The sequence below is a fragment of the Brachycentrus maculatus genome, unplaced genomic scaffold, assembly GCF_059751285.1.
Source record: "Brachycentrus maculatus isolate JH-2025_06_01 unplaced genomic scaffold, ASM5975128v1 h1tg000069l, whole genome shotgun sequence".
Lineage (NCBI taxonomy): Eukaryota > Metazoa > Arthropoda > Insecta > Trichoptera > Brachycentridae > Brachycentrus > Brachycentrus maculatus.
The window spans coordinates 3,112,065-3,135,349 of record NW_028280823.1 but is presented as its reverse complement, the minus strand read 5'-3'; the positions used below and the strand labels follow the sequence as shown (position 1 = coordinate 3,135,349).

At 35.9% G+C, this 23,285-nt stretch overlaps 3 protein-coding genes across 5 annotated transcripts in view; 1 reads left to right on the top strand and 2 right to left on the bottom strand.

Annotated features, from left to right (window-relative positions):
* Nucleotides 1-11,025, bottom strand: part of LOC148311272 (thioredoxin reductase 1, mitochondrial-like) — a 16,974-nt gene extending 5,949 nt beyond the window's left edge. Inside the window, exons 1-4 of one of the 2 annotated variants that reach the window (XM_088256990.1) lie at nucleotides 10,522-11,025; nucleotides 7,833-8,053; nucleotides 3,418-3,778; nucleotides 1,499-1,727 (exon numbers count right to left, since the gene is read on the bottom strand). In XM_088256990.1, coding sequence (XP_088113116.1) covers nucleotides 1,499-1,727; nucleotides 3,418-3,778; nucleotides 7,833-8,053; nucleotides 10,522-10,609 — 899 coding nt within the window. In that variant the 5' untranslated portion in view covers nucleotides 10,610-11,025. The remainder of the gene's footprint in view (nucleotides 1-1,498; nucleotides 1,728-3,417; nucleotides 3,779-7,832; nucleotides 8,054-10,521) is intronic. The other variant, XM_088256991.1, reaches the window with a different exon arrangement.
* sni (SDR family oxidoreductase sniffer) lies at nucleotides 10,647-17,011 on the top strand. 2 transcript variants are annotated; one of them, XM_088257005.1, is made up of 5 exons: nucleotides 10,647-10,842; nucleotides 12,130-12,181; nucleotides 14,364-14,554; nucleotides 15,796-15,945; nucleotides 16,600-17,011. In XM_088257005.1, exons 1-5 carry the CDS (start codon nucleotides 10,717-10,719, stop codon nucleotides 16,822-16,824), a joined length of 744 nt encoding a protein of 247 aa, XP_088113131.1. In that variant the 5' UTR covers nucleotides 10,647-10,716; the 3' UTR covers nucleotides 16,825-17,011. The 2 variants fall into 2 exon arrangements, with proteins under 2 accessions (XP_088113131.1, XP_088113132.1); XM_088257006.1 differs by having other exon boundaries at nucleotides 14,364-14,431; nucleotides 16,600-16,998.
* MESR4 (misexpression suppressor of ras 4) lies at nucleotides 17,002-23,285 on the bottom strand. Its single transcript, XM_088256979.1, has 2 exons — nucleotides 22,956-23,285; nucleotides 17,002-22,787 (listed from the first exon to the last, which is right to left on the bottom strand). Exon 2 carries the CDS (start codon nucleotides 22,771-22,773, stop codon nucleotides 17,785-17,787), a length of 4,989 nt encoding a protein of 1,662 aa, XP_088113105.1. The 5' UTR covers nucleotides 22,774-22,787; nucleotides 22,956-23,285; the 3' UTR covers nucleotides 17,002-17,784.

The window sequence follows — 23,285 nt, the reverse complement described above, 5'->3', positions numbered from 1 at the left end:
TACCAAATGGGCACAGTTCTGTACATCGTAAGTTTCACCTTTTAACTAACGATATTTTCATATTGGTTAATATCATGAATGCACACAATTTTGCTATTTCCATTAAAAATACACAATAATTAAAAATATTTCATATGAAACACGTGAAATAACATTGTGCTAGCCATAAAATGGCGCGCCTAACAGATCCCCAGAGATATCAATGAACATATTTATCATTACAGTATCAAGAATTATTGTGTGGGTGCGAGGCATATTTCCATTGATTGCCTCATGCAATAGTAACAATTATAAAGATGAGTCACTATTACTCAATAATGCTCATAGTATTTCTAGCTGGTGGAAATAGTATTACAAACCTAAGCATTTTTTTAAATTAATTAATTATTTAGTATTTTAGTAGGATTACGGAAATGTTGAGACAATTAAATTAAATTAAACACTGTGTAAAACCATTTCATTTTCTTCATTAAAAAATAAATGTACCTCTATCAAAATATAACAAGAAAATGGGGACCCAGAATACTTCAATAAAAAAATCCAGACTAAATACATCAAATCATAGTCCATGAAGTTATGCATTATTTTACACTGGATGAATTTTGCTTTTTTCTATATTTAAATCGTTGAAAATAGTCGTTACATACTTCTGTGCATGGAATTGACGTAACCTAATAATTTACTATATTTGTTACATACTTCTGTGTATGGAATTGACCTATAACATATAGAATCCCTAGAGTACTGTCTGTCCCACTTAATGACTTGTCAATTTGTATGTCTTATTTTATGGCTTCACTCATTTTAGGTGCAAACATTTTGGTCCAAATTTTATGCTTTGTATTTGGGCTTCAACTAAACCGACATAACAATTTTATATTTGCCTTAAACTATTATTAATTAAAGCCGTGAACACAATAGTCTGGCTACAGAAAACAGATTTTATTTTGTTTTATTAGAAGGAAGAACAACAGTTACAATATATGATACATCAGAATACAAAAAATAAAATCATGAGTACCAATTATGGTTCTTCACAACTATGCATAATAGAGGTCTACATAAAGGAAGAACATGAGACAAGGATGGGATAAAGAGAAAAGGAGATGGCAGTGATAGGAAAAGAAGAAAAGGAAAGGACAGGGAATAGAATTACCTTTTTAGGTTTATAAGATTTCGAACAATTTAGCTTTAAAGTTTGAAAGATTGGAGTAGAACATATCAAGGTGGGTACAACATTCATTAAATTTCCCACAACTCCGATAAATAAAGGAATTTTTTAAATAGTTCTTTGATGGTGCTGGATTATAAAAGGTATGACTATGTCTATTGATTCTAATTGGACAATGAAAAGGTATCTGCTCAAGAAGATAGGGGCTCTCGGTTATACTATTTATAACTTTATAACTTTATACAAAAAAACTTTATAACTTTATAAAAGATTTTATATAGAGGTTAAAATATTTTTAAGAAAAACAATCAAGAATGAAAGACTTACTCTGAGTTGGTTTCAGTATTGGTCCATGTTACAAGCAGTTGTCCCGATGGGGTCTTTTCTATGCTTTTGGGAATGCATCGGAAGTGGAAATGGACTCCCATGTCAACCATTTCACTCGTGATAATCTGCGCCATCTGCTGGTCGAACCCTCTCAGCACAACGGATCGAACCAAAACTGTAGCATCGTAACCTAGAGTCTTCAGAAAACCAGCGCATTCCAATCCTATATCTATGGTCAGAGTTAAGGGTTCATTGTACTAAAATTTATTTGATAAAAATCAAAAGAAATCCGTGAATATCTCTGTTACACATTTGTTTATAACTCGTTTCAAATGACTTAATTACCATAATTACTTTCAATTTCCATAATTACTTTCAAGTGTTGTTCTTAATCATAACGTTTAAATCACACTAACATAACCTATTTTGTAGTTTTTTCTTCTTCATATAAACGTTAATTATTTGACTTTCTCAAAACCGTACTAACAACAAAACCATTAAAAATTTTGTTGTATAAAATAGACATTAACAACAAACAATATTCACGCTTCTGCTGTTTTAATTACGTGTTTTCCTTCTACCCCTAGCAGTTATCATTACCATTAAAAAGTATATATATTGAAAGCTTGGTAAATATTTAAAAATATATTCCAATATCCAATAGAAGTGTGCAAATTTCCATATGGATTTTTATTAATTTAGTTATTCAATCGCTCCATGCAATAGAACCACATCTGCTTTTTGATCATAAATATCCTCGTCGAAAAACGTCAAATTTCTTTTTAAAAAATTGGAGTAAAAGATTTTTTTTCCAATACTCTAACGAAATTTAAAATCTTTAATGTAGGTTGTCTCTGAATGACAAAAATGCAGATGTGGTTCTTTGCATTGGGTGATTGACATTTTGGCATCAGATTAAAGAAAGACCACCGCATTTAAGCAAAGTGATTTTTTTTAAATATATTTTTTCTTCTGTCAGATAAGCTAAAATATATGATATGTTTTTTTAAATTATTTGTTGGGTATACCACCGCCTCGAGGCCAGGATTAAAATATTGTGTAAAAAGAGTTGTGGTAGATAATATTTGCCGTAATGTAAATAAAGTAGGTGAAGGTCAGCACAGTCAATCAATGTTACGGTGCATTCATTTCTGTCAATGGCAAATTCTGTAAATGGTAAAAGTATATTTTCGAATCCAACATGTTTAATTTGAGACGGATAGCTTTTTTGTATCGAATTTCAAAATATCAACTTTAAAAATATTCCAGTGTTGAATTCAACAATATTCTCTGCCTAGCTTTGTGCTGATGTAGAGTTTCATAGATAGTAAATTACACAAAATTAGGGTAAGCTTCAGGCACCAGGCTAGAATAACACAATATCAAATTAATAATGTGAAGTTGCACTGATTACTTACTGTGCATTCTCTTTCAGCTTCTCAATATGACTATGCTACACTACACAACCAAACTCTAAATCTCATATTTCGTAGCTAAATATTCTGACCACTGCATCCACCTGTTAACCGGGCGGTCCGCTGTCCAATTACATAACTTGTAACGGGCGCGAATACTGATTCACTCCGTGTCTTAAATTCATGTCGAGACATGTATGGATGACTAATACCTTTGTTGTTGGATAAATATACGTCCATATATATAATATAATAAACATATATTTCAAGGACGTATTCATATTTCCTTCCCGTACCCGATATTGTTTGCGTTGGACGTATTTATGCGTCCCGCCCGGTTAACAGGTTAAGGATGCGGTCAAATAAAATATTTCTTTAAAATAAGATCAAATTTTACTATAAACTGTTGTGTTTCACAGCTTAAAACAAATATCAGTCTAATAAATTTATTACTTATGTCATAACCATACTCAGTCATGTACATTTTCTTGGCAAAAAGGATACAGCCGGCGCCGACGACGCATGTTTTCCCCGGAGGTTTACTCAGGCTGAAGATGTCATCGCTGGTGATGGCGTACTCCAGCGCTCCGGGACAGTCGGGGTAGTGAGGTCGGCCTCCGACCGCTATCACGATATTGCTGGCCTTGAGTTCCTTCTCGCTTCCATTCTTCATGACGGCCACGACGGTATTGGCGTCCTTGAAGTGCCCCAGCCCGTTGACATACTCCACCTTCTTGTCGCGGAGATCTACCCTGGTGACCCAGTTGACGGACTTGATGTGATTCTGAATGGATTCAGTCAGCTGGGCCCAGTCATTTTTAATGGTCTCGGGGCTTGTGAACTGCCATCCGTAAGCTTGCGAATCCTAAACAAAATAAATAATACAATTTAATTAATCCTTTACTGTTTATAAATATGGCAAAAATAACAATCGGAGGTATATAAGAAGGACTTATATATAATATTTAAAATTACTTTTTAATTATTTTATTAATATTTTGTATTACCTATTTTTGGTGCCATTGAATGCTCATAGTGTTTTTCATTAATCTAGATCTTTTAATTTATTTATTTTATTTATTCGGGAATTGTACAGCTTACATATAAAAAAATGATATAAAACAATAGTTACATTAACATTAATAAACATTACATTACATTGACAAAAAATAGTTACGTTAAAAAAAAAAAGCCAATTAAACAATTCCACAATTATGTTATAAAACTATTAAAAAACATTCAGAGATAACGAAAAACAAAAAAAAAAAATAGATTAAGCAGGAAAGGAGAAGGAAAGGAGAGGAATTAATAAAGGGTGGTTACAGGATTTTTTTTTTTTCTAGTTAAGAAGTTAAAAAATATATTTATAAATATACATACATATATATGCATACGCATACATACACACATATATATACAAATACATACTTATACACATTCAGTTATATATACAGAAAAAAAATAGTCATGCACCGTTCACCCCCCACCCATAACATAACTAGGTTATTGGTGGAGAGTAAACAGAGCATGAGAACTTTCTACTAACCTCTTTTTTTATTATAGCAACACTTTTCCCGAAAATATCGATGTCATTAAATGTCTTGTTGTATGAGTCTATGATTCTATTAAGGGTGGTATTTTGTGAAAAAACTGTATTGCACTTTGGTACATGAAGAAGGTGAGTAGAACGCGTTCGTCTTTGGGGTACTCTAAAATTAATACGGGCTACTAGGTCAGGGGAATCAATTTTGTTGGAAAGGATCTTGGTGAGCAACATCAAGTCAGCCACGGTTCGTCTATCAGAAAGAGTTTGCAAGTTATAAAAAGCGCATGCTTCACGGTAATCCTGAAAATTTAGGTGAGATCTACGATTTAAATTTTTTACGAAAAGTTTTTGGATTCTTTCAATTTTATCCGAGTGTACTTGATAATAGGGTGACCAAATAGGAGATGAAAATTCAAGAATACTACGCACGTAGGAAAAATAAAGTAGTTTCAAAGAGTTAATATTTACAAAAGGCTTACAGGTTCGAAGTAAGAATCCAAGTGTTTTATATGATTTATCAATGATGCTTTCTATGTGTGTAGTATAATTAAGTTTACTATCAAGAAGGATGCCTAGATCACGAACCGTTTGTACAGACTTGATGTTACTGTTATTGAGATTATATGTGTAATCAATAGTGTTGACCTTTCTATTAAATGATATTTTCATGCATTTATCAGAATTTAGAGATAACATGTTGATTTTACAGTACTCAGACAGTCTCGAGAGGTCTTCTTGCATTTTTAGACAATCATGAGGACTTCTTATGTTCGAATACACCTTCATATCATCAGCGTACATAATAAATTTAGAATTGAGAAAACATTTCCCAATGTCATAAACGTAAATATTGAATAAAAGAGGCCCCAGGTGACTGCCTTGAGGAACACCCGATGGAAGTAGGGAGAAATTAGAGGAATGTCCGCCAACAACTACTGCCTGACTTCTCTTATGGACATAGGACATGAGCCACTCAAGGAGATCACTATGAATTCCAATTGATGCTAATTTATTTACAAGTATCGAGTGATTGACTCGATCGAATGCCTTGGAATAGTCAGTGTAAATCACGTCTGATTGGGATCCCATGGCCATATACTCAGTTACGTCAGTTGTGAAAAGTGTTAAATTTGAGAGTACTGAACGATTTCGCATGAAGCCATGTTGTTCATCCGGGATGTGAAAAACAACATCGTGTAACAAGTGCTTATAAATAAGTAGTTCAAATATTTTACCAAAGACCGGTAATATCGAGATGGGTCTATAGTTTTCGACTTTATGCTTACTTCCACCTTTATGCACAGGAATAATAAGTGCCTTTTTCCAATTATCAGGATAAATGCGTTCTTTTAAAGATCGATTGAATAATATTGAGAGTGGAGTAGCCAGTTGTTTAGCGCATTTAACCACAAATAATGGAGGTATTTTGTCGTGACCAGCACCTTTGTTAACATCTAATGTTTTTAATGTTACAAGCACGTCAGTACTTGAAATAGTAAAAGAAGATTTAAAAGAATTACATGTTTGTTGTAAAGGTATATGCATATCATATACTTCAGTTGAGTCACTTTCAGTATAGACGGAGTTGAAGTATTTAGAAAAATTGTCAACGACTTCCTGGGCATTAGTAGATACTTGATTTTGGTATTGCATGTTTAATGGGATATCGTTGGAGTTGCGTTTACTTTTCACGTAGGACCAAAAAGACTTGGGGTCATTTAAGATAGCTTGTTCACAATCAAGAATAAATTTCTGGAAACATTCCTTTTGGACTTTTTTTTGTCTAGTTCGGAGTAAGGCAAAGGTTTCGTAATCACGAGCATTATTGTAATTTTTCCATTTTTTGTGGTATTTAGATTTCTCTTTAATTATTTTAATAAGTGATGGGCTGTACCAGCGAGGGTAAGAGTTATTTTTTAGTATTTTGAGTGGTGAAAATTCATCAAGAATACCCTTTATAGACAAATAGAACTCGTTAAGAGCAGAATTTACACAAATGCAGTTAGAAAATTTTTGAGCCCAGTTTATAGTAGAAAGACTGTTATTGATAAATTCGTATTGTGCGCGTTTGAAGTTATATGTTACGTGCTCTACAGAAGGTATTGGTGAAACGATCAGAGCATTTATATCGATTATGAGAGCTGGGTGATGACCGTCTTCTTTTACTAACGTGACGTCGCTGTGCTGAACTCTGAGTTGCAGATTATTAACAAGCACTAAATCAAGTATACGACCGTTTACGTTAGCTATGTCGTTATACTGGCGCAGGTCAGAGAGTGACATGCACTCAGTTAAAATATAATCGGTATTACAACTAATTTGAGGCAATTGAGATAAAGTATCGGGATGATATTTCCAAACAATATGCGGAAGGTTGAAATCTCCCATTATAAGAAAATGATCATCAGGATGATCTACTGAGAGCTGGCCCATAATATCGCAGAAATTTTGTAATTTTGTAAGTCATGGAAGAAAAATTGTATCTATGATTATTGATCATTATTAGGTGAAACCTAATTTTAGATTATTTCTGATATGCATTTTTGCATGACAAGTAAAACCAATTGTATTTAATTAATTATGATAACACTCTTTATATTGATATGATTTAGTGTTACTAGTGGGTCCAGAACACCATCAATAAAAGATTATCAATTTATTTTCTTGATTGACAGATTCAGTCGAAACATGATCACGGAATGTAATTACATTTTTTATTTTGTTTAGTGTTCAAATATACTCTTTATATAATTTTCCGTAATTCATTGCAATATTATCCAATTAAAAATATAATTAAATCACATCCACCATCGCCACATGCATAATAACAACACCAAATATTATTTTACATAATTAAATATATACTGGCGTTTGTGTTTCCTTTATATTTTACAAGGCGAACACAACATTCAACATATTTAAAAACAAAATATGAACAATTTTACCAACCGTTTTATGGGCATTTCACAATGAAAATCAGCACAGAATTATTATCATTATTTTTTTCCTTTATATACAGCCATAGCCAATTTATATTTAATACATGTAATAATTGTTGTATACAATAATCTCTTTTTAAGTATATTAAACAAGGATAAATATATGAGACAAGGAATTATACATCAGCCTGAAGTATTGTAATTTTTTTGCTTTAAAGTTAGCAAGTGACATGTTCCAGATATCGGTATGGTCCGCAAAATCATTGCCGAGGTTTTGCATTTGACTACTGAATCGCAGTATTAAATACAGACACTGTCCGGCTGTTATTACAGTAAAATATTTGACGGTTTTTCGTGTTTCTGGTTGAGGCACAAATATTTATCAATTATTGTCAGAATAAGAAAATAAAATAAACTAAAAATAAAAATCTCACATGAATAGCCTCTCCAAGCAAGGCGGCCTGGTGCATTAGCTTCTTGGGTATGCAGCCGACGTTGACGCAGGTCCCCCCCAGCCCCCACTTGGTCCCCTGCGGCGAAGGGGTCACATAGTCCAGCACGGCTACCTTGGCCCCCAAGTTGGCGGCTTCCTTGGCGCATGCCAGTCCTCCCGACCCGCCACCAATCACCACCAGATCATAGTCATATTGCGAAGCTGAAAGAGAATGGACAATAAGTAAGCCAAATAGAACGACCTTGATATTACACTCATGTTTTAAATTAATGAGAGACACAATTTTTTACAAATTTTACAGTGAAACCTCTATGTATCGTTTTTGAGGGGATTTTTGGAGATAAACTACGGATGCAGGAAAACAATGATTGCAGAAATATAGAAAACAAACGCATTATTTTTAAAATTTTTAATATGTATACACAATTTTTAAAACATATGTATTTCAGGTATAAATAAATTATTTTTTTGACATCTCGTCAAAAATGAAGAAGAATATGGAGGTCTGGGCATTTACGGGGCTGACGACCATCATAGGCTGGTTTAAGTGATCACTTTACACTCATGTAACATTCACCAATTCTACCCATTATTGACAACCACACTACTCAAATTCTTGGAAGTTCTATATATATGAACCAATTTAGAAACCTTGTTCTTGAATCACTAGAATTTCACTAGAGACATGTTGTATTGGTGAGATGTAAAGAAGCAGCAGAAACTCTTATTTTAGTATATGAGGTCCGAATTCTGGATTATAATCACACACATGAGAAACGCCAGAAAATATCATTTTAATTTTTATTATTTAAGCTTATAATTTGACCATATAATTTATTTACAACATTTTGAGTGTGTCCATAAATAAATTTGTTTAAATAAAGACATATTGTAACACAACCAAAAAAGAAAGGTGCAAAGAAACAACAAATAAAAAACTTTATATTGTATATAATCTTTCATTGTCATCTGATTTTTTGGCTTTTTTATTACCGTAAGGAATCTATATTTTTGGTGTTACAAATTACATTGTTTTTGGCATCAGTTATCGAATGTGCTGGAAAAAAAGGTTTCAATCTTTCGAATATCGTACATGCTCCCAAAAATAAAGGGACCAAAATGTACGATTAATGTGGTAAAATGATACATACAGACACAATCAATTGGGTGTTTTGTATGAAATTAATTCGGAAATTTATCATTAGAATCCTAACTGCCCATCAAACCTCCTCCCTTAGTTTTTCCCTCTACCTCCTTTCTAAAACTCCCTTTTTTCTTTGCCCTCCTTTTTATCTTTTGTAATTTTTATTTTTTTATGTTAATTTGTAATTTATGTTTTTTTTTAATGTTCAAGTACTATCTACCCTCTGATTGCAAACAGTTATATCGCTCACTCCATTCAAGAACGTCATAAATCAAAAATCGTCAATTTTTGGTTGTGCATGTTTTCGGAATTTCCAGAAAATATATACTTTATACCAGCAAAAGTGGCATATTTTTAACTTAATATTTACCCGCTACAGGGCAGAAAGTGTTGTTTTTGATTTTTGAAGAAAAGGTATTGTTTCATTATTTTTTTAAATATACAAAATATTTTTCAAATGGAGAAAAAACCTTTAAATTTTACCTAAAAAGATCTGTTGCATAGTAAAATGTTCAATAAGTGGCTTAATATTTATTTTAAATACATCGTATTATATTTTCAATCTTTAAAAACGTTCTCCTGAAAAATCAAGTTTTTTGATTTATGACGTTCTTGAAAGGAGTGAGCGAAATATGGCATCAATATGTTTTGATCAATATCACTAGTCTGATTTTGGTTGGTTGGAAGATATTGCTTTTTAATAAAATAGGATAAATAGGAGCATTGTTGACACCCCCCCACCCCTAGATATTGACACAACTGATGTATGTGAATATTACCTGATATTATACACTTTATGAAATTTTAGACATACAATTTTCACATCACAGACACTTCCTTTTTATAACAAAGATTTTGCCTAAAGCAATGGTGCCCAACCTTTTTTGCACCGAGACCTACTTTTTAATCTTAATTTTTCACCCAATGCTGCATAGGGCACTGCATTCTATTGACGCGGTGTTATCTTGATTGATACTTAAATGAAGTCAAGGTGATCACTCGCTTAAATCTGCCATCTACTTTAAGTGAAAATAAATATGTAATAAATTCATTAAAAAATTATAAATCAGTAATTATATCAATGTCGTATCTAAATAAAGCAAAAAGAACTATGCAATATAAAGACTAGAATTTATAAATTATGTGATAAGATTTTGGATACCTATATAATTATTGTTACAGTATTCTAAAATTCTCCAACGTTGTAAAATTCGTAAGATAATTACGACGCTACAAATTCGTCCCTAAGTAGCGCCCGCTCGCGTCACTTATCAAAAATATTCTCATTCTCAGGGTTTCTGTACTACGTCACAAATTAGCAATTATACAAAAAAAACTGCACACCCAGTTTGTACCATCCTACGGGCGGTAAAAACGGGCATTGCACAAATTCGGTGATTCGATGGATGACAAATTAGATTCTTAATGCATCATCAGAACGAGACTGACTTTCACTTCAGGATTTCAAGGTTAGAACGGCTGAAGCGATTTGTCACAATTGCATCACTAATAATAATTTACTTACTTGAATTTAAATGGCGATTATTTCTTGTTAAAATATTGAAACACTCTTTTACAGTAATTGAACGGATAAAACCTGCAAAAATTGACATTATCACTTTCGTGACATAGACAACTGCCAGGTCGCGTACTCCGCAGGCGATCGCACACGACTCGTGACAGTTTCAGATAAAAGTCAGCATCAATATCGCATCGAGTAATGAAGTCTGTGCTGATAACTGGATCTAATCGAGGATTGGGCTTGGGAATGGTAAAATACCTCCTCACAGGAAAAACTCAACCTTCGTACGTTATAGCGACATGCCGAAAGCCGGAAGAAGCAAAGGTATAAACAAAAATACTTAATTGCTTGCTAAAATATTTTGCAATAAATAGAAATCTGCTTACCTATCGGTGCCATTTCCAAAACTTTATTTTAATGCCTGTTGGAAGTATTAAAACAAATTTAAAAACCGAATTTGAAATCGAATCGGCACCGACCACACTCTGTTTAGAAAACTGAGTGACTGAAATCGAACTGTGGTTTACGTCTGGTAGGAGTTTAACCGATACGTTTATTTTTTTATCTCTAGCGCCATCTTGACAAAAAGATAAATATTATCTTGCAATATTAGATTGAACTGTGAAATCTTATTTTCTAGATGCATCTAGAACATTTATGAATTATATTTACTTATTTCAACTACCTCCGTATATTATATTATCTAAACAAATACATTATCACCAAAAAAGGTCTTAAAGTTAAAGTACCTACCCATTTAGGTTGAAATAATGGAGTATATAGGTACCTACTCAAAAACTTTTTTTTCTAAATATATATATATATGTATATACACAAAACCTAGATTTTAAAAAAATGAATAAGGTTAAAGGGCTAAAAATTTTTAAATATTTATATACACAATATGGAAACCAGTTTATCATACATAGTAATATAAAAAACTATTATTTGACAAATAGATTGTTTTACGTCCCCCTGTGACTGATTTTTTTTAGGGCGTTTTACGAACACCAAGGGGACCACAAAAATGTGAGGACCACTAATATAGATAATATGATTGTTACTTTCTTTTTAGGGCAGTGGTTAGCGCATTTGGCTACCGTGCTGGAAGTCTCTGGTTTGATTCCCGCAATGATAAAAATAAATGTAATTTTACAACCCTGTAGGTACCTGAAGCGCAGGACTTCATGAGATTAATGATCATTAAGTCGATAAGTCAACGCTGCATCAGTTTGGTGCAGCACCTACTGAGTCATTGGGCATGGAAGAGGGTCAAATCTGCATCAGTCATTCTAATCTTTTTTAGACTAATGTTTTCATGCACTGTAGGCATTTTATCACCCAAATTTAAAACTGACCTATATTTTATGTCTAGTTATAAAGCTTTTTTTACCACTAACACCATGACTAGAAATGTTACTTAAAGGCTGAGGCAAAGATGGCTTAAAGTCAGTCCTCAGAAAGCAAATGTTATTATATACATTTAAAATTACTTCCTTTTATTTCATGCAATCAAAGAAAATTTTAATATCATATCTGTACCATGCATTTATTTATTTTTATTCTTATTATCTGATTTTTACTATATGTCACTACTTTGTATTTTCACAGGAACTTCGAGAACTGAAAACATCATTTAACAATTTGCACATATTAAAATTAGGTGAGTATATTGCATAAAATAACTTTTCAAAATGTATTTGGATCTCTATCTCCTATCACTTCTGCAAAGGGGATAAAAATCAAAGTAAAGCATTTTTTACATCTCAAAAGATCTCTGTGCTCTGAATGTAACTTATGGGACACAGATAATATATACTCATATAATAAAGATCTCCAGGTATAAGATCTCATATTTTCTTCTTCAATTTGACAAAATTGTAACATATTAACACACTATGGACGGGAAAGGTATTTCTACCCGTTCGGTCGATTGATAAAGGACGGGAAGGGTATTTTTACCTTCTGCGCTTGCCTCATTACAGTCAGAAAAGAAGGAAATACATATTTAATGTTTTGTATGAATACTATGTACCAATACCTTAGTTAAGGCCTTAACTTTATGCACATAATTATCAAATCCCATCGCCAGCGTATTTGGGTAGTATGTTTTCTAGGGATGGAAAGATTGATAAAGATATAGAAAGGAGAGTGAATGCTGGGAACAAAGTGAACGGTGCACTGAAATCAGTTATAGCAAATAAAAATCTATCAGCAGAAGCTAAACTGGCAGTGCACAACGGAGTCCTGGTTCCAACTCTAATGTATGGAAGTGAAACATGGAGTTGGCAAAAGAAGGATGAAAGTAGACTGAATGCAGTCAAAATGCGATCTCTCAGAAGAATGTGTAACAAAACGATGTATGATAGATGTGCGAATAGTGAAATAAGGAAGGAATGCAAAGCTGAGATAAGCATTATCGATAAAATTAAGAAAGGTGTGTTGAGATGGTTTGGACATGTAGAACGAATGAGTGAGGAAAGAACGGTAAAACAAATTTATGAGGCGAATGTTAGCGGGAAAAGAAGCAGAGGAAGACCGAGAAAAACATGGCACGATCAGGTATGCCAAATACTTGAAAGTGGTCAGGTTAGGAGTCGTAACAATCGGCGGGTATGTATGAGGAGATGCATGAACGTGGAAGAGGTACAATAAATAAAGCAATACATGTTATTTAAAATGTAGTTAACCGTGCTTCTTCTTCCCATAATCTACATTTAACGCCGCATAGGACACAATATAGGACTCGTTAAGGACTAGAGCAAAGAAAAATAACTCATCTAGATAATACCGCTCGCTAATATAATTTGTATATTGATTTTGCGTTTAATTTGTAGAACGCCATTTTAATTTATATATTAATTTTTAAATCAAATACAGATTTTTTGAGTCTACTAAGTTGTATTTTACTTTAAAAAAATCATAAAACTTCATATTGTGACAGTTGTTTTGCTTAGTTATGGCATTTTCAAACGAATGTGAAGATTAAATGGACTGACTTGATTAAATGCTATAACTAGGCGAAACAACTGTCATAATATTAATTTCATGTTTTTTTTAATAAAATACAACTATGTAGACTCAAAAAAGTCTGTATTTGATTTAAAAATTAATACATAAATAATTTGTGTTGGAATGCAAAGCACTCTTGAACATAAAAATTAAGACCCCTTTTATTTGTTAAACTTCACTCAAGCTAGTAAAACTTTTGCATTTTTAGCTTGACGCAATATGAATTTGATACATTATCTAAATTTTAAATAACATAAATTAAATTAAACAGTTAGCCATGGAGAATCTTGCACCACGACTTCATTTCATAACAACATAACAAAAAAATTGTTGGGTAATATATCCAAAATAAAACAAGGTTTGTTGGATTGAATTCTACATTTATTTATGTATTTGTTAATACGTGAAGCATTTCGTCTTCTTAGGACATTATCAAACACTCATGTGTTTGATAATGTCTTAAGAAGACGAAACGCGTCACGTATTAACATATACATAAATAAATGTACAATTCAATCCAACAAACCTTGTTTTATTTTGGATATATTACCCAACAATTCAATATGGAATTCTACCAACTGTCTGGAGTCAGCAAAAAAAATCTTAATTTCTTGCATATGGAAGTAGTTTTACAGATTTTACATAAAGTGTTTTCTTTCTCTTTTAATGACAATAAATAAATTCTCATGTTGACCACCACTGTTCTACATTATGAATTTAAATATAAATCTTGTTTACTGAAAAACCTTAACAAAAAATTCTGTGTTTACTTTTTTACATATGTACATAAATAAATATACAATATATAGTTTTACAATTCAATTTTTTTCCAGATTTATGCGATATCAATTCCTATCCTGATGTTGTGAAAGAAGTGACAAGTATAACAAAAGATAATGGGGTGAATATTTTAATAAATAATGGAGGTGTTTCATCAAAGTTTACGACACTCAGCTATGTGAAACCTGAACAAATCTTGGAAAATTTTACAATAAATACTCTAGCTCCGATAATGTTAACTAAGGTATATGCAGTTTAATTTCATTGGTGTGGCACTTTACTAACCTGAGAAGTCAGTAATTCAGCACTACTTTAATCAGAATACCAGCAGTCTAGATGTGGCGATTTTTGTCTTATTATCTATTGATATATATTTTGTTCGCCTCCATAGTGTAGTGGTTAGTGCGCTAGGCTACCATGCTGGAGGTCCCGGGTTCGATTCCCAAGAGGGTCAAAATAAATATTAATGATTTTTCAGTGTAATATTTATTTAATATGACCCTGGACTGGTACCTGAAGCGGGAGGCTGATCACCTTTCGTATTTAACGATCAAGATAACACTACTTCTATATGATGTAGTGCCCTATGTACCATTGGGTGCGGATAAGGTTTAGAAATTGGTAAATAAATTTTATTATTCTTCTAACCCTTAGCCGAACTCAATGGTACAAAGGGCACTGAATCAGTGTTATATTATTAAACCATATCCGCTCCCTAGGTGGAGCATATGGAGTCCACAAATTGTCTCCAGGCTTTTCTGTCGGCTGCCAGCTCCCTTGCACCCTCTTAAGTCAGATCCGCGTCCCGAAGTTCTGAGGAGAACTGCCGACGAATTGTCAGCAGTGGTCGTCCTTGGCGGCGCGAAACTGATGCCTTGTAAAAGAGGCAGGCTCGATTAAGGCTCTCAGGAGGCATGCGGAGTACATGGCCAAGCCAACTGAATTGCCTTTTCTTGACGACAGTTGTGACCAAGATTTGCTGCGTCCTACGCCTTATCTTTTCGTTCCTCACAAAGTCAAACCACCGCACGCCTAAAATTCTCCGCAGATACCTACTCTCAAAGCTCAGTATACGGCTGCTCTGGGCCCTTGTAAGGTGCCATGTTTCACAGCCATATACGAGAACAGGAGCCATGCTGACATTGTATAGGCGGCATTTGGTCTTCACCGACTATAAATCCGATCTCCAGATCTCTGGTGCCATTCTAGGGTGATAATAAATATGAGAGTGAGAAAATGAGCTGTATTTATTTTGTCTTCCCTGGGAATCAAACTCGGGACCTCCAACACGGTAACCAAATGCGCTGGAAGTGGAATTTTACTCACAATTAAAACATGTATCATCTTGCATACAGAAATAGCAAATTTTTTCAGTAAGTCTGTTACCTACTCACCAGACTGATTAATAAGACCCTACTGTATTTTTTAAAAAAATTGTGTATCTACCAATTTTTTATAAATAATATTGCTCTTTATTGATTTTAGCACATGTTGCCGTTGTTAAAAGTTGCATCGCAACAGAATTCAGCAATGGGCATGGGAATTCACAGAGCAGCAGTCGTGAATATGAGCTCTATTCTTGGATCTATACAAGCAAATGACAAAGGGGGATTTTACCCTTATCGCTGCTCAAAGGTTTGTATGAAATATTAATTAAGGTAGGGTTGTCATATTTTCTTCAAACCCTCTCGGGAATTGTGAAAGAAGTCAAAAACCTTCACTAGATTTTTCAGTAGTTGCCACAAAAACTCTCAGCTTGCCAGAACCCAGAATATTTAAGATTTTAGACATTTCAATATGTCGGTAGATACAATTCACCCCTTTTTATCATATTTCACAAATTTGCTTATATTATGTAGAAACAAAACTGGTTTTTGTATTATTATCAGTATTAAAATCAAAACACAACTAACGATTAATTGTTCATGATGATTAGTTAATTATACAGAATAGTATTAAAATAGGAATTCTACAAAGCAAATGCCAATTTTTTGTGATCAACTTTCTAGTATAAAAACTCATCTTTGTGAGCAATTTATATTTAGCAGGTAGGTGAGATATTTCGACTCTTGTCAGTAAAAGTTGCACAACAGGTTTGAATTGTGTCAATTGCAAAATAAATTCAAGAAATATTTATTTTCAATTAGTTTGGATGGTGGTGACTAATTTTTCATATCTATCTTCCCTATCGTTATTATCCTACTTGCAGATGAGCCTGTAAAATAGAGATTGCTGCTTATGCCTAAAAAAAGTATTTCACCAGTGCTAATTTTTTTTTACTGTTCACAGTCAGCTCTCAATGCCGCCACTCGGTCAATGAGTGTAGATTTGAAAAAGGACAACATATTAGTAGTGTCGGTTCATCCTGGTTGGGTCAAGACGGACATGGGAGGCAAGCAAGCTCCATTAGATGTCGAGACAAGCATTACAGGATTGTTCCAAACACTCGCTACTTTCAAAGAAGAAAACTCCGGGAACTTTTACCAATATGATGGACAAAAACTAGATTGGTAAAGCAAGACAGCAAACCAAATACAACAGTGGGAACATAGTGCGTCTTATCGCGTATTTCACCAAATCCGATTGTTTTACATGAGTGAAATAAATGAGTTACATCTGGAAAAACACTCATATTGTGATTATTAAATAAAATAAAAGGATAATAAAAAGATGGTAGAATAAAAATTTGTATTCATTTTTTAATTAATTTTATTGAAGTGGTAGCTTGTAATGATAATTTATTTTATCATTCTGAATGAGACCAACCAGCAAAAATAAAAACAATATAAACCATTCAGGGGTTGTATCGAGTGACATTATAAACTATTACAGTTACTGAGGACCTACACATACGAACTTGAATGCCAATGGTTAGGAAATAATGAGTAATTGTTTATAAGGATACATGTTTTATTAATCACAATTTAAATGTTTTTCTATGTAGTTGACATGACGGAATGTAGAAAATACATGTCATTCTACAACACAAAACCCTTTATCCATATTAATCATCTCTGAAAATGTAAAATTAAAAAATCCAGTCAAATTTAAAATTCAATGAAAATTCATTAAGTTTATTGCAACAAGTTATAAAGAAATGAATTTGATGCACGAATGAACCGAGAAGGAGACTAGAGAAGTAAATACATACAAGTATCCATCAGCATCTACAGAATTTTACTGTCACTTCAGGTTGAATTAGCCATTTTGGGGAAATCAAACTGAATGTAGCATCCTGTTGCACTAATAATAAGCGTGTAAAACTATGTACACAAGTCTTGTCACTGATCATACACATTATGTAGATGTACACTTAAAATGTTCTCCAATTATAATTCATTTACAAGCAACTTTAGAAAATTGGTTTTATTTTACAAATTTTTGTCTTAAAAAAAATCATCCGCACCGATATGTTTAAAAAATAAGAAGGGCCTTGGGCGAACATTGATAAGCGCATAAATTAGATCACACTATTTACAGCTCCTCATTCTCTAACCGCTGCCTACAGTCCGGGCAGTACCACTTTCCTTTAGGGGGCACCATGATCCCGACACACTCGAAGTGGAACCATTCGATGGAGCATCCCTCCGCGTCGCAGGCGATCATCTCCGAGACCTCGTCGTACGGGCAGCGACAGTAGCAGTACACGCTCTCCCCTTCTCGAGCCTGTCTCACCCCTGCTGGCCGAGGGAAGGGGAACTGTCCTACCACGGGGCGACTGGGCGCTGCCGTCGGCTCCACATACTCCTGGTTCATGTTTTCCGCTATAGGGTGATTGATTTGCAAAACACCTTCTCGACTGGAGTCAGAGTCCTCATCACTAGAACTGTAAATAGGCTCCTTCAAAATAATTTTTGGGGAAATCGCAGGTTTCGTCTCACGGGCTAAAACCTCAGCCACCAAGGGCACTTCTGGGATAACGGGTTGTTGAACCACACTCGGTGACGGCAGATCTTCTTTTCGCCATTCAAGCTTTGGAGGAAGATGCTGTTTGAGAGCGTATTCTTCATCACTCGAATAACCGTAAAATTTATTGGGTACTCTTCTTCTTTTGGAAGCTCTTTTCATATCGGCTTCACTTCTCGAGGAAGTGGTGGCGGGCAGAGAAGGTACTATCGGACTTTTATCAATCACTGTGTTGGTTTGAAGCGAGATAGTTATCTTGTTAGGTAAACTGACCGGAGTATCTTCCGGTTTGATAGTGACTTTCGGAACCGGCAGTATTGAAATGGGTGGAAGTTTTCGAGGAGGTTCTAATTTCTTAGTTTTCTTTTTCTTCTTAGTCTTGACTTTTTTCTTAGATTCCTTAACTTTCTCTATATTTTCCGGTGTGACTGGTCTACTCGAATCCAGATGTGTTCCGTTATTCACAGGTGCTACTGTAGCCAATAACATCAATTGATTTCGTTTTTCTGCCAATATTTTATTAGCTAAGCGTTGGGGATGTTCGTCATAAAAATCTTCATCAGTCTCAGTTTCATCGGTGTCGAGGTCAGTTTCCGCTACCGGTATTTCCTGGGGTTCGGGGAGTACAAACCTAGGAGGTGACTCTTCCGTGGCCATAATATCTACAGCAGAGGCATCACTATCCTTCCGCTGCGGCCGCCGCTGCCCGGAGCTGGACTCGGAGTCTGAAGAGGAGGAACTGGATGAAGAAGAGCTACTGGAAGAAGAGCAGCTGCAGTTGGAGCGGCACGAACAGCTAGAATCGCTATCGCTGCTACTATCACTGGAAGAAGAGATACTCGATTTCTTGTTTTTCTTCTTACTACTTTTCAGTTTCTTTTTAAGTTCTTTGTTTGTTCCTTCCGGTGTGCACATCCGGTTCACGTCTTCCCTGGATTCTTCTTCACTTATCGGGATTACGCAATAATCATGGTCAGAATCACACACATGTCTCGGCTTTGGAGCTTGTATTGTTTCAGTTTGTTTTTCTATTTCGGCTTGATAAATTTTAAAATTATCCCATATGTCTACTACGGGTTGTTCAGGTTTGGGTTCATCGGGAATGTCATTTTTCTTGGCCAACAGCTCAACATCATTCAAGGGCATATTATCAATATCATTAATAAGCATATTCTCAACATTAGGGTTTCCAATATCGTCTGTATTTACACTAGTTGTTCCTGCATCTGTGGTCTCTGGATTCTCCTCAGTTTTTTTATTTGAATCCGCTTCTGATTCATCGCTACTATCACTTTCTGATAAATTGAGCGCGGGTAAATTAACATCGATCAACAAATTATCTTTTTCTTTAATCTTTTTATTTTTCTTAGATTTCTTGTTCTTGGAAGGCGGAGGTTTACTTTCTAAGTCGGTGACAACTGGATCTACTTCCTTAGAAGATTGTAAAGGCGACGAAACCTTCTCGTGTTCATCAACGCAAATAGGTTGTTTGGGAGCTTCCTCCACTTTTAATTGAATCTCAGAATGTTGGATGACATGTTTTTCCAATAACTTCTTCGATATGAATTTATCGGAACAATTTTCTTTAGAACAGCAGTATGGTTGATCATTACTGTGTAATCTTTTGTGTACTTTTAACGATACCGCCTTTGTAAAGGTTAAATTGCACTCTTCGCATACAAATGAATTTGGTGGAATACAAAAATGGTAAACATGAGGCCATCTCTTTTGCAAACATTTTTTACAGAGTACACTCTCCGTGCCGTGCTTCCAAAACAAGTGTTTAGTTATATCCGGTTTGTTACGGTAAGCTATCCCGCAGCGGTAACACAAGTGGTGCAGTTTATGTTTCCAGACGTGGTTAGACAACTTGGACTGATTGTCGCACGTCTCCAGGCACACGTCGCAGGCATGGTGGCGCTTGCGCAGGTGCACCATCAGCCTGAAGGCGGAAGGGATAGAGTCGTGCTGACACAAGCAGCACCGGAACTCTATCTCGCTATTGGGTACGTATGTTCCGGGGCAGAGGTGACACAGAAGTTCGCTGTAGCTGTAGAAGTTTGATTTACACATGATGCACAGTAGTATGGTTTTCTGGTGCATTTTTCTGTTGTGCATGTAAAGGTCCTTGTGGACCGTAGTAACAAAAAAGCATTGGAAACACTCCAGAACCTGATCGTACATTTTCATATCGGTTTTTTCTTCCGTATCGTATCCTTCTAAATTGAGAAAGATATTTTCAACTTCTTGCAAACTAGACTTTATTTTAAGGACTATCGTTTCCGGCATTAATTCTTCCGCTGTAATACTGTCTACAGTAGCGGTAAACCTATGTTGAGCGATAAAATGCAAACCCAGTTGCTTAGCATTGACCGCCACTTTACGCGCGTGGTTACAATAAATGCAATTATAAACAGTACAAGTTAAAAACACCCTCAACAAGTCTTTCAAGGGGTACCTATCTAAGGGTCGGTCTAAAGTAAGTTCCGTCAGGGGAATATCTTCCCCGGCCGTCGCTATTTCTGTATCTGCCGCCGTTTCAGTCTTTTTAACAACATCCACATCCCGCACATACTCCTCCACCTCTTCACTACACACCGTATTGTCTGTAAGCAAGTTACTAGCGCCATTATCACTATTCATGTCCACATCCACCGTCAGTTTATCACTATCTTCACTCTCCGAAGAGTAATCGCTGGTCGACTCCTTCTCCGTCAGTATCTTGGGTACCTTAACAGTCAACTTGGGAACTCTATTTATCCCTTCTTTCACTTCGGGAGACACTATTTTTTGAACAATTTTTTGTATATTTTTAACTTGATATCTTTTAGGGGGTCGTCTATTACGGGGAGGGGGTTTTAATGCGGCTTTAATGGATTCGTTCCCGGTTTGAGCCATTATTGCGTCCGAAATAAGAAAACTGGGAACCGAAAGCTGATCGTGTGCGGGGGAGCCGGCACCGGTGGGTACTATATCTCTACTAATATTCTGCGGCGGTAAATTGACCGGGGAAGGTGGCCAATTATTTTCCAATACGGAATTTAAAGGGCTAGGAACATTCTCATTCTCTATTGCGTGTGCGGCAGTCAAATCAGAGGTCTGACTTAAAATAAGATCACTAAAAGGAGGTTCCAAACTACTTTCCTTATTATTATTGTTTTTTAAGACCGCACTAGGAATCTTTATACCGCTTTCTTCAGAATCTGAAAATTGAGTTACTGTAGGCGACACTTTGGAAGCTGGAGAGTTACACGCAGAATTATTCTGTAGCACTGTGGGAATCTCCCATTTGTCATCTACGGGTGGTGTCTCACGAAGCACCGCTAGGTCACCAGCAGCACCTTGTGATGAATCACTACCCTCAACCTTCTTATCAGAAATCACACCTTCCTCAGAAGTGATATTGTCAGTGGTGGATTCCCCGATGGAACTAGTTTTTTGGTCTTCCGGTGGGTTTTTTTTCCCCTTCTTTATGTCTCCCGGGCTGGATCTCTTGTGTTTATAACCCTTGGGACATTCGGGAGAATGGCTTCCTTTAACCTTACAAACGGAACACTGCTTGACGGCCTGAGCGCACTCGTGAACTATAAAATTTTCCCGCTCGGTGAAAACTTTTTCGCACTTGCAACATAATAAATAAAACGAATCGGAAAACTTGGAGGACAAGTCTTCCTTGGTCGCAAAATGATCTTCCTGGATGTTATGCTTTACCACAAGATGAGAAGCCAGCTTCTGGGCTTGAGAGAACATTCCAAAACAGAAAAGGCAAGTGTGGCGGTTGTGCACCTCCCGAATGTGCAGGAAGAGGTTCCAGTTCTCGTAGTAGGTCCCGCAGGCGGAGCACAGGTACACCTTGCGCGTGATGCGGAAGTTGGTGGCGGGCGCGGGCGCGGGGGCGGGGGCGGCGAGCGTCGCGGGCGCGGCGGCGGCGGGCGACGCGGGGGCGGCGGGCGGGCCGGCCGGCGGAGAGCAGAAGCGCTGGTGCTCCTTCAGCATGCCCAGACTCTCGAACGAGGACACGCAGCACTTGCTGCACTTGAACTTTACGGCCGGCTGCAGTCCCAAGTACTGCGCGTATTCATTCTGCTGCCCGTCTAGCTTTCTCCTCTTGTGCGCATATTTCGTCTTCTGCGAGGAGCCGCGAGAAGGAACTTGCGGTTTGAAGGGAACGAGACGCTTGTCCCGTTCCTTGTGATCTCCATTCTCCCTGGGACGCGCCCTATCCTCGTGCGGGCGCTTCAGGACTCTCCTGAAGGTGGAGTGTTGAGTGATCAAAGGTTTGGGAATTTTAGGAACGACATCGCCGTCTGAGTTGGAACCGCGGAACCCTTTATCGATTATCGAGTCTATCAGATCGCCGTCGGTGTTAGGAGCCTTCCTAAACAAATTAGATTTGTTTTGAAAAGGCGAGACCGTTTTTGATGGTTTATCGCATTTTTCTGCAGCTCCGTTCAAATTCGAGTAATAATCGGCCTTTTTATGAGATGATCCGTTATCAAATCCTTCGATATTCGTTAAGTTATCTCTCTTCGTCTGGTGACAGCTTCCATCTTCCATAATTGATCGAATATCTGCAAACAAGTTTAAGAGGTTAATCAAAGACTACAAAACGTGCAATGTGTAGTATTTTATCCAAAGTTCAGTAAACCGGGAAAGCGAAACCGAACAACGCAGACCACACATAGCAACTATACAATCGAAAGTTGCCGCGATTGCCGGTGAACGTTATTTCTACTAACCTTAAGAGTAGCGCAGAAAGGAGTAGCAAAAACAACCATTCCTGGTTATTTTCATCACACAAGTATTGTCGGAATGAAAAAAAGGCTTCGCCAACTCGAGCGGGAGCCAATTCATCCCCGTAAAATGGCGTCACCAGTGCCTGGAGTCCTCCAAAGGTATGGCTCAAACCATATTAAATGTAGAAACTAATTTCCAAAGCACGATTTAAATTAGATAACACTGCTCATCGGCCAACAAATAATGAGCTCTCGTAAAAAGTAATATCAGTAAAAAATCTTAACATAATATATAACGATGAATTCACGACCAGACGAACAACAGACGAAGAC